At 40.7% G+C, this 11,632-nt stretch overlaps 2 protein-coding genes across 2 annotated transcripts in view; one reads left to right on the forward strand and one right to left on the reverse strand.

The window, feature by feature from the left end:
- Window positions 1–11,632, forward strand: part of LOC127599791 (uncharacterized) — a 149,257-nt gene that overhangs the window by 30,565 nt on the left and 107,060 nt on the right. The gene's annotated exons all lie outside the window — the stretch shown is intronic.
- Window positions 329–10,136, reverse strand: vps33b (VPS33B late endosome and lysosome associated). The gene is made up of 24 exons (XM_052063935.1): window positions 9,881–10,136; window positions 9,648–9,758; window positions 8,744–8,824; window positions 8,589–8,650; window positions 8,454–8,503; window positions 6,493–6,560; window positions 6,355–6,400; window positions 5,455–5,549; window positions 4,751–4,855; window positions 4,539–4,629; window positions 4,390–4,467; window positions 4,048–4,121; window positions 3,890–3,976; window positions 3,730–3,820; window positions 3,566–3,640; window positions 3,362–3,426; window positions 3,217–3,271; window positions 3,082–3,128; window positions 2,203–2,335; window positions 2,028–2,101; window positions 1,823–1,924; window positions 1,678–1,753; window positions 1,058–1,165; window positions 329–560 (listed from the first exon to the last, which is right to left on the reverse strand). Exons 2-24 carry the CDS (start codon window positions 9,741–9,743, stop codon window positions 481–483), a joined length of 1,839 nt encoding a protein of 612 aa, XP_051919895.1. The 5' UTR covers window positions 9,744–9,758; window positions 9,881–10,136; the 3' UTR covers window positions 329–480.

Consider the following 11,632-nt stretch of genomic DNA (forward strand, 5'->3'; position numbering starts at 1 on the left):
TTTTAAGTGCTCCCAGTTGAAAGTAAACATGCGCATTTTAATTGCATAAAAAGAAAATTATCCCCAAACTGCTCTTGACATGTTCACAATATTCTAAGATAGATGTCTTTGTAGATGTTAATCAGTCTATCAGATGTGTTGTTCTCAGCCTTGTGTCTTGTGATTGTCCCAACCATGGTCAATTTTGGATGGAGCAGATCCTCAACATGTGCGAATGAAGTGAAGCATTTCGAACATTACTTTCAGCCCCTTTAAAATGGTCACATTTTGACCGGACCACAAAACAACTGTTACTGTATTGACACATGTTCAAAAATGACAAAACAACCATCGTAAAAATACATTTATTGACATTGCACATCTTTACTCATTTCTTTTTTGGGAATTTCTGACAGGTCAACAACTATCACAGTTGGTTATCGAGTGACAGGAATGTTTCTCAGGTACATCATTGTGAGCTAACAGGCTCACACTGGCTCATCATAGATGGTTGCCCAGCAAGGCTTCCAACAGTCTTGAGCTGCTTGTAATGGCAGTCGTTACCACAATAAATTTATATCCTGTGTACAAAAACAAAACAACACCAACAAAACAAAACAAAAAGAATCAGTATTAAATTGTGCTTAAACATTTTGTGCCTCACAGCAATATATAATTAAAACAAAATTGTCGTGAGGCTTTCTGAGCTATTTCCATATGAAATGAAGAAATATATGTATGTATGCATTCTATTACTTTCCCCTGATTTATACATCAATTTACTTCTTGCATAATACGTGTGTTATGATTCACATAAGTCTTGAGGCTCTCACAGTATAAGACGTATTTCTGATAACATGCCAGAATGAAGTTTCATGATTCTATTTTCAATGATCAATAATCTTCTGTGAAAGATTACACAAATTCGATATAACATTTGAAAACTATTCTAAAAAGATAGCACATGATGGTGGAAACACATTCATGTGAGCTGTTGAACTAAACTATGGTAACAACGTCCAAGTGGTATTTAAAAGTACATTTATGTGACATGGAGAAACACATTTAGATTGTTTACCTCTTTCTCTACCAAGAAAACGTAAAGCTGAAATCTCAGAGTAGGTGCACCCCCCGAGGAACATGACAACAACGATGCGCCGTGCTTCATTTTTTGCTCCATTTTTGCCTGACAAACGACAAACACAAGAATATGCACATTCAAAACCACGGTGCATTTACGCTGGCAAAACAGGGGCTCTGATATATGCAGATATTTATTAAGCCTGTAAGGGACAAAAGCAATATTATCACAACAACATGACTGGGCATGCCAAATTAATCAATTTGTCCCTATGTGTGAGTGTGAATGGTTGTTCATCTATGTGTGCCCTACGATTGTCTAGCAATCAGTTTGGGGTGCCCCCCGCCTACTGCCTGAAGACACCTGGGACAGGCTCCAGCCCGCCCCGCGACCCTTGTGAGGATAAGCGGATCAGAAAATGGATGGATGATGGATGACTATTTGGATATTAGTTACATATATTATTACCATGTATGATATCATCTGAAAATGCAATATGTGTATTTATGGCATATTATTTCTCAGAAAACATTCTCCTCAATGTGAAAAGCAAAAAGCTGTAGAAAGCAAACAAGTGACGTCTGACCCAACCGCAATAAATCTGTTCAAGGTCTTACCTGTGACGGCAAACTCATTTCCATTTAGCAACCTGGTAACTTCTTCAAGCCCAGTCCAACCGTCTCGTTCTAACACCTGTGAAATGCGCATGAAAGGGCATCTTTGATCCAGTTGAATAAAAAATGACAAATCCATCTTCTTTACCTGCTCGATGAGCTTGCAGCTCAGTGGGATGTAGGCGCCACTGAAGACGTATGCCATGTCCCTTGGGACACGCAGGTCATATTCATCATCTGACTTTGGCACCTTTTCGTAAAATAACATAGGATACGAGCAGGATAACGACCAAAGATTAACAGAATGATTTAATGTAATAACAATGGACTTCAAAGAAAACTTGACGTTATACCAAATTGAGTTTTCTGCTGAGGGCTCTGAAATTACTTTTCCTTGCTAAGGATGAAAAGGCATCTGTTAGCTTCCCTAGAAAAGGAATTTGGAAGAAAAAAAAAGGCAAACTAAAATAAGTCCCATCAGGTCAGATCCTATTAAATCTTGCAACAGAAAACTTGCCTTTACTGTACCTGCTGTCTTATCGTTGACCAATTTACCCACTTTGCTCTCCATAACAGTCAGTGTCTCAGCCTGCTGTTGTTCCACAAGCAGCCCTGACTGCTTGAGGTTGGCAAATGTGAGCAGATGCTCCACTCCATAACTCTGAGGGTCAAGCAGAGAACGAATGACAACACACCATTAAATTGCCACTCATAAGACTATGAGCAACAGGTCAAAACGGCTTGCTTGCTTAAATGCACTGCAAATGCTGTTTTAATTCACTTTGCTATTACAAAAGTGTGAATTATATTAAGATGAACTGTCAGAATTGTTTACAAAGCTTTGAGATGCATTTTGTGAGTCAAGTAAGGGCTCAATCCTGTCTTTCACAGATGTACGTGTTTTACATACAGGTGCATCACAATCAATAGAGAATTTTTTTTTTTTTTTAGTAATATGACTGAAAAAGCTAAACTCATACTTTACATTGTCTAGAGATTTACGACACACCGAGCTGTTGGCATTTTTAATAAATATAGCTTCAAGCTAATGATGACAAATAAGTCACAATTTCAGAGAAATGTAAATATTATATAAGACACAAGATTGTGTTATAAAACATAATTTCTGTAGGAATCCACCTAAAAGGTATTTTACCCCGTTTGTTTAAGGAAGCTAAATGATCTATGTATGTTTGAATTTCCATTTTTGAATTTAACTACTCAAACAAATGAAACCAAGCTATGGTTCTGTCGTGTATTGAGATCCACCTTTGTAGTTTTAGCATACAGCTTCTTCAAATATTTCAGCAGCAAAAGCTTGCGTATTTGAATTGTTTTTCTCATGGTACTATGCTATGTTGTGACACAAATGTAAGGCCAAGAACAGCAGCGAATGTGAAATCTCACCTGTAAATACTGTGTTTTTAAAGAGCGGTAATCTTTTGTCAGGAGTCCTGCAAGATACAACAAATTACATTCATGTACAATAAAGCAGAAGATTTTTTTTTAAGCACTTTAAACATAAAGGTCATAACAACTTACCATTTTCCGTTAAGGACAGAAGACAAAGCAGTCGAAGACTTTCTGCCATGGAGACCTAAAGAAAAGAATCACACCAGGTTCACATTTAACTACCGGTACATGCGTGATACTGTATGGCAACACTGACTGTTTTAAGGAAACCCACCTGCCTGTTGATATGTTCTTCAATGAAAGAAATACATTCACGGATTTCAAAACCTTCGAGTAAAGCTGTGAGGAAAAAAAAAGGGCAGTGTTTGTGTGCATGTGATGAAATAATTGATTAGCCAAATGAACGCACAAAGAAGAAGGATGGAACCAGTGTTTAGCCACATCCTGAGGCAAAAAAACTGTATGCAAAGTAACCTACAGTGTTCTGTCTTTAACAGTTCCTGGAAGTCCTGCTTCGTTTTCTTCTTCATCATCGATTCACTTGCGCTGATGTCTATGTGAGATCAGTGACAACCACGCCGTTTGTTCAAGCTTAAGCACGTCAAATCCAGCTGATGTAAATTGCTTTGTTTCAACACTCACGCAGGCTCAGGAGCCGATGTTCTTGTTTCAAACCTTTTAGTTCTTCTGAGACAAACGTTTTTATCTGCTTTATGTCCATCCCTCGACGCTTCTGTGGAATTTAAAAAGAAACGTTTCAGTCACACTGTGTCCAATGAAGATGGTTATTTTCTCGACTTACATCATATGCAGTCTGGAGATTCCTGGCTTTCTGACTGAGGAAGCTGAATACATTGGAGAAATGCTCGTTTCTGATTTCATTGAAGACCTACAAGACAAACAACTTTAAAAAAAACATGCTTGAGAGAACACATTTAGCACCTTTAAAGCCGGCCTGACCTTATCTTGAGAGTTCAGCATGACTTTGATGCTTTTGTCTGAGGACGAAACATCAGGCCCAAATTCCACACACCCTTTAGAGGAAAAAAATGATTTGTGATGACATTATGCACAAAGAAAACCTCCATGGTCTGACAAATTTCAATTATAAGCATTACACTTTACATGTAAAAGATACAACCGCAATGCATTGCAATGGCAATGATGGAGACGGCATTCCCATTCCAAAGTATTGCACCAAGTATTTCAAGCCCTAAACAACTGAATATGTCATATTGTCAGTTTTATTTAGTGAAGCTTTGATGTAGTGCCTCCAAGAACAGTGACTAGCTTGTTACCCACCACATTTGATTCTGAATACATCATCCACAAGTCCTTCGTAAACCACTTGTGAGCACAAAGGGGTGACAAAGTCAACATCTGTAATTTGACAGAATTAGTGAGCAAAACAAGCATGGCACAGAGTCAGAAATCCACTCACATCTCCTCACCCCTATCAATTAAGAAAACGTTTCCTATTTCAGCGTTCCGAGCCTTATAGTCTCCCTCTTCCGCTTGCTCTCTCCAAGACTCGTACACCATCTGATGAAAGGCAATGGACAAAAAGACTGTCTACCAGCTACCCATCTTTTCCAAAACAAAAGATAATACATGACCATAAAACTCAAATCCTCATCGACTTATGTTAAAGAATCTACTGTACCTTTGAACACCTTCCAATCCCGTAAACCTTTGAAAAGGGTCCGTAAATGGAATGGAGGAGATGTAGAGCACTACCAGCTGTCCTCACCCAACGCAAGTCTCCAGCCTGAGTGAACACCACATAGAAGTGTGACTTACGGAAGGACGGTTTATGTTCGAAGGACCGTTGAACATAGCTATGGCTATTCATTAACACAGCATGTATAAGAAAAGAAAATGTTCTGTTGCTTTGACATTCAATTTTTGCTTTTAGTTTTGTCATTTGCATCATTGTCCAACGCTGTTGGACAGTTGGCGTTGGTGCGGCTGGATGGATGGCCGCTGAAGTTGAGGATGAGGAGAGAGGAGCGTTGGCGAAGAGCGCCGATGCGTATTTGGAACCGTGAGTCGCCGCTTGGAATTGAAGTGGATTTCCATGGGACAGGAGAAGTGAACCAATCTCTTTTTTCGTCAATGGATGCTACAGCTTCTTGTTGACTTTGAAACTAAGCTCGTAGCCGACGTGTGCACATTTTGAGCATGACGTCTCTGATCCACTGGTTAAAGGACACTTTGATTCTCTCCTCTTTCATCTCAAACCGCTTCAAACAACAAAGCGTGTGACGGAAAAGTGGTTAGGGCTGCACTACTGTCCGTTTTTTATGTTATGTGTTGTGTTTATTATTTGAGGGATATTTAGCCCAGGCATGTTGTGTAATTCCATACCAGATAATTGTCCCGAAAAAACTCTGGGAGTTCCAGACTGATGATGTCATCGTCCAAAGGAAGTAGATAGAAGGCCCATTCATCCATAGTCACATCTGTAAAATATGAAATACTAATAATAGTAATAATACTACCACAATTAACAATTATTATAAAAATATAACAATAATAAAAATAATTAGGGCGGCCCGGTAGTCCAGTGGTTTGCACGTCGGCTTCACAGTGCAGAGGTACCGGGTTCGATTCCGGCTCCGGCCTCCCTGTGTGGAGTTTGCATGTTCTCCCCGGGCTTGCGTGGGTTTTCTCCGGGTGCTCCGGTTTCCTCCCACATTCCAAAAATATGCATGGCAGGCTGATTGAACACTCTAAATTGTCCCTAGGTGTGAGTGTGAGTGCGAATGGTTGTTCGTCTCTGTGTGCCCTGCGATTGGCTGGCAACCGATTCAGGGTGTCCCCCGCCTACTGCCCGGAGACAGCTGGGATAGGCTCCAGCACCCCCCGCGACCCTAGTGAGGATCAAGCGGTTAGGAAGATGAATGAATGAATGAATAAAAATAATTATATATATATATGTTTTTACAGGGCAGCATGTGGTAGACTGTTTAGCACGTCCAAGTCATAGTGGACGTCATGGGATTCAATCCAGGCCCTGTGTGATCTCCTCGTGCCTGCATGGATTTTCTCTGGGTATTCTCGTTTCCTCCCACATTCCAAAAACACGCACGGTAGGTTGAGTGAACAGTCAAAATTGTCCCTAGATGTGATTGTGGTTATTGGTCTCTGTGTGCCCTGCGATTGGCTGGTAACCAGATAAGATAACGGATGGATGGATAAATAACCCCACCATCCTTCCTAACACAGGTGAGCAGCAACGAATGCAAGAGTTATGAGAGATACTACCTCCAAAGACTCCCTGCTCCTCCAGCACCGTTTCACATGCATAAAACTAGAAGACATACCCATGAACAGCACATTACTATCAATAATTGCAGTGTGAATAAATGTTTGTTTTTGTTTGAACACCAGAATATCAGGTACCTTCTGAGGAGTAAATATAATTTTGTATCTTCTAAATTTCCCTGCTGCTTTGTCTGCTTGGACCACATCTGTGGAGAGAAGGAACAGTAAATGCTGAACATTAGCAAGGGCACAATTTTTTCAGGTTCTAAATTGGAATCTCATGTCTCCTGAAACTGTTACATATCGCCGACATCGGGGCAAAATCTCACCAGTCACAATTTGGTAAATTTATTTTTGATATTTTTTTTCACCAATCTACAGCATTGGTCAGTTTTCACCCTTCTACAGTATTGGTCAGTCCACACATGGGTGTTATTTTGATATATTATTAACCAATCTCACGCATTGAAAATGGCTTACTCTATTTGGGGATACAAGTTTAATGGTTGAACAAACATGCCATTTTTGGGGTCTCCTCAAAAGTGAGTACAGTAATCCCTCGCCATTTTGCAATTCACATTTTGCGGCTACAGCGCTTCGCGAGTTTTTCTGAAATATTGTATTCATTAAAAAAATTAAATAAAAACTAAAAAAAATAAAAATACAGCCATATTAGCAACCATATTGTGGAAAGACGCGTTTCATGTTGATGCGCGAGAGAGAACGTTTACCTACATGCCGAACAAAGAGATGAGGTGACTCAGAGACTTTGAACATACCACGGGCACTCATACTAGCCACAGGCAAATCCTACTTCAAAGTTTTTCACCTTTCGCGGGGGCGTTCTGGTCCATATTACCCATGTAAAACGGGGGAATGCTGTATTTAGGAGGTACACGATTTAAGCCCGACACCAGCGATAAGCTATTGTGACCCATCTCAATTTATATTTTAAAAAAAGCACAATAATAAATCATTATATATATATATATATACATTATATATATATATATATATGCAAGATGTCCACCCATCCACTGTAAGTGCAACTCTTTGCGCACTGTTCAGCGACACAGTAATCTCACTTCTCACTTTGTTGTACACATCGGGAATATGTTTGTAAGTGAACACAGACCTGTCTGGTATTATATACCTGGGTTCCAAAACGTGCACGAGCTGTCTAAAACCCTCATTGTCCACCACGCTAAGGCTGGAGGTCTTTGCATATGAAATAAGCAGTGGCCTTAGTTATAGCCATTGCGCGGTCACAGTGAGTTGCAAGGGGACTCCCAAAATAAGAGGCAATTTTTTTTCTGATCCTGACCTGGTTTACCAAGAGTTTCTCCGGTGTCCGACGAGGAACTGGGCGGGGAAGCTGGGGCGGGGGCGGGGAAGCTGGGGCGGGGGCGGGGGTGGGGGGGGGGGGGCGGGAGGGAAACTTGTCGGTGATCTGGTGCCATCCTTTTAAGTGATCTGCATATTTGTGGTGCTGCCGTTGTATGGCTTCTTAGTGCGACATTCCTTGCAAATTACGGAGGTTTTATCAAGCTTTCCGTCTTTCTTTTCGAAGCCGTAGTATTTCCAAACGTAAGATTTGAATGTTGCGGCTGCATTAAATATAGTAGTTTCCTTGCTGCTGCTTGCGCTAACTTCCATAATGTTTCGCTAGTTGTGTACTGGACTGTATGTGACGCACGGCTACCGGCCGTATTCAACACAAAACGCAAAGCAATGATGGTGCATTCATTGCGCCTAGGAAAGGGCAGTTATGTGACGTTTAACATGAATAAAACGGCGATTGAATCGGATTTTACCGATACCCATCAATGCATCGTGATGAATCGCGATTTCACCCGTCAATCGCGTCGTACCCAGTGAATGAGACGATGCACTCGGATCGCGCACGTGCGCATCGATGTATCGATTAATATCGATTATTTTCCACACCCTTAATATTATATATAACTGTGGTCACAAAATAATTTTTTGTTAGCTTAAGACAACTGCTATTAGCTCGTATGGGCTGAGAATTAGAAATGATTAATTCAATATACCGTAAAACGATTAAACAACGAATAAACATTTGAGGATAAACTTACCACATATCCACTTCACTGTTCGTAATCTTGGCCGGATCAGAAAACAGAGCCTCAAGAAGGAAAGTCATAATGTCAGACATCTACATGTTGAAGTGTGCTTGAGTATTTTTATGCGTGTGTATGATGACTACTCACTGATCTGCTGTGCTAATTATGGGTTTATATTCTACTTTGTATAGTTTGTCAACGTCATGTTGCTGTTAAAATAACATAAAGATATATCATGTTCCAAAATAATCTTTGAGAATCATTGTTAAAGGGATTTAATTGAAACAGTGGATAATGGTCACCTTCAGGATGGCAACATTGGCGATACGATCCAGCGGGCTCATCAAGTCTGCCTCAATAAAAAGGTCCTTCTTTCCTGGAAGCTGCACGAAAAATAATAATAAATGGGGACTTCATGATGAAAAAGTGTACAATATTTTATTCATTACACTGGCTAGTTATGTAAGATATAGTTGGAAGTCTAAATGAGCACCCGCAAAAAAAAAAAACAGAACTTTTTTTCACTCATCATAAGGCATAACCGTGTGTAGACAGTAAGCTGCACATATTACAAAAATACAACTGCCAGCCATATTGAGAGAAATAAAGACTACCGGTAGTTGAAATAACAAAAAGTAAAATAAGTGGTGTAGTGAACACATGCATAGCTGGGCGATTTTTAAAAAAATAATGCGCAGTACATTTGTTAAGTGCAGTTCAAATGTATTTACCTTTTTAGTACAAGATATTTTAATGTATTTATTACAACTGTTTGTTGTCAGACATCTATTTCCATACAGCTTTTACTTAAATGTTATGTGCAACATTGACATTGAATCATTTTTATGCAAGTTTATTTTCCTGTTTTAGTGCTTCAGGCATCATGTTTTAGTGGCATCAATCATGTTAAGTACACTGTTTAGGAATAACACCTCAGCCTTGTTTCTGAAGAACACTTTTGCCTACTACTTAACTACATTTTAATGTTGTCATTAAGGTGGTATTTGGAAATCAATTTGGAAATTGGTGTAAAAAGTATGAGAAGCACTAGTTTAAGACACAGGCGTTAAAGCTGCTCTGCAGATTACGTGCGGCAGTAGACGGGTGCAACCGTGTAAGATTTAATGAATACACAATCCAGTTTTCTTGAAAGAGGAAACACCTTCAAGTGGTTACACGATTGCATGCGAGCTGTTCGCTTCTTACTTGTTCCAGAAGGTAGACGAGCTGATCTCTGGCAAGTCTCTTGAGCAGAGAGAAGTCAGGAAGCTCCGGGGAATCGTTCCTGGCACTGGAAGCCATGCTGGCGAACCAAATCTGCGTCCGTATCCACAGATCACAGACATATAGTCAACATTAAAACCACTCCACATTTCAAGCGCGTGATATAATAAATATATATAAAAATTGATATAAATGAAGACACACAGTACACTAACCTCGGCGCAGTGTCTTTTTCCCTCTCTTGCTAGCTAAATCAGCTTAATGCTAAAAACAAACAAACGCTATCTTATACAAACTATAAACAATAAAATCATGGTATTCTTATCGCAAGGCAGTTGCATTCAACGACTCAAATTGTGCTTAGATATTGAACAACTATCATAAGAACGTGAGCAATGATAAGAGTGATCATTTTGAAATATTGATTGGAGCTTTCAGGGGCGGGGCCTCTTCTTCCCTGTTTCATGCTGTTGGCAAATGGTGTGTATACCGCCATCTATTGGACAAAACTTGTGCCAATCATCTTACCTTTCCGGGCTGCCACAACTGACAGTTTTGGTTGACAACAAAATTTCAACAGCAGCGCACTTGTAAATCAAGTATCTGTTCTCAACACCAAAGGGTCTACATTGACGCTTGTCCCTTCTACTAGCTCATTTAACATTGCATTTATCGTTTTACTACACTTTCTAAAAAGATAAATAAACTGACTATAGCCATACCCTGACAGTCCTTTTTTTTATCAATGAGTCAAGGCCTAACTCATTGATTAAAAAGTTTCACATAAACTGCCCTGTACACAAGCTAACATTAGTTGCTAATTTAGTGGTTTATTTCATTTAGGTGGTGGTGCCGTGTTGTTGGTTGTCTTACCCAGATTGTGGTTTTGGTCCTTGGTTTGTGACCATGTCAAAGTATCCTTGAGCAAGATATTGAACAACAGTTGCTCCTGATGCTGTGTCATCAGTAGGTAATTGTGAAGTCAATATGGAGCAAAAAAAAAAAAGAAATCCTCATCCCACCCCTCGGGTGGTGTCCGTCCCTCATTCAGCTTGGGTCCTCTACCAGAAGCCAGGAAGCTTGAGGGTTCTGCACAGTATCCTTGCTGTTCCCAGCACTGCACATTTCTGGATTGAGATGTTGTTCCCGGGATCTGTTGCAACCACTCATCTAGTTTGGAGGTCACTGCTCCGAGTGCTCCGACCACCACAGGCACGACTGTCACCTTTACCTTCCAGGCTCTCTACAGATCCTCTCTGAGCCCTTGGTATTTCTCGAGTTTCTCATGTTTTCTTTTTGTTTTTTTTTCTGCTTGGCTCTCGACGAAGGCGGACGCTTTTTGCACGGCTCCCCTGCCCTCCCACCTTTTTTTTCCCTTGCTCGCCACTTAGTCGTTTGTTCTGTCTTCTGTCTTCCCTAGCCTCCTACCGTACTTTCATCCGAAGAACTAACCATGGAATTAGTTGGCTGGTCTCTCGAAATAATCGACAAAATTTTTTCGACGAAAAGAGCGGGCAGTGGGGAGCCTGCTTGGCCTCCGGGGACACTTGCTGCCGGATACGCCCTTGACCCATGGAGAAAGTGGAGACCGGTGTGCCTGACAGTACTGTCCGTGGAGGATGTGGAAGACATCTACATCATTGGCCTTTTGATAACAGGTATGCTGCTGTTTGGTGTTGGCAGCTTGCTGTTCTATTGCAAAATTCAACCGACGGGAGCGGCTCTATTGGAAGTGAAGAAGCTGCCGGTCACTCTGGATGGCTTGGTGCGAATGTCCAACACTCAGACTCAAGCGGTGACTGAGCTCAACCGCAATATTGTTGCGACTTTTGCGACTTTGCGGTTTTTGGTGCGACTCCGCGCGATTGAAAATACCATGGAGACGTTGGAATTCACGCTGCGAAAGAATTTTTCGGATCTGAATGATTGGCGCCAGTGAGAGATACAGACCAAGGACTCAAAGGCTG

The sequence above is a fragment of the Hippocampus zosterae genome, chromosome 4 (genome assembly GCF_025434085.1).
Source record: "Hippocampus zosterae strain Florida chromosome 4, ASM2543408v3, whole genome shotgun sequence".
NCBI lineage: Eukaryota > Metazoa > Chordata > Actinopteri > Syngnathiformes > Syngnathidae > Hippocampus > Hippocampus zosterae.

Bases quoted from the DNA above. Each gene is read 5' to 3' on its own strand.
- vps33b (XM_052063935.1), bottom strand. From the start codon at position 9,743: ATGGCTTCCAGTGCCAGGAACGATTCCCCGGAGCTTCCTGACTTCTCT. The intron at 3,821-3,889 runs GTAAGTCGAGAA...TAAATTCCACAG, and splicing joins ATCTCCAGACTGCATATGAT to AAGCGTCGAGGGATGGACAT. The intron at 3,272-3,361 runs GTGGGTTTCCTT...TCTTTTCTTTAG, and splicing joins AAGAACATATCAACAGGCAG to GTCTCCATGGCAGAAAGTCT.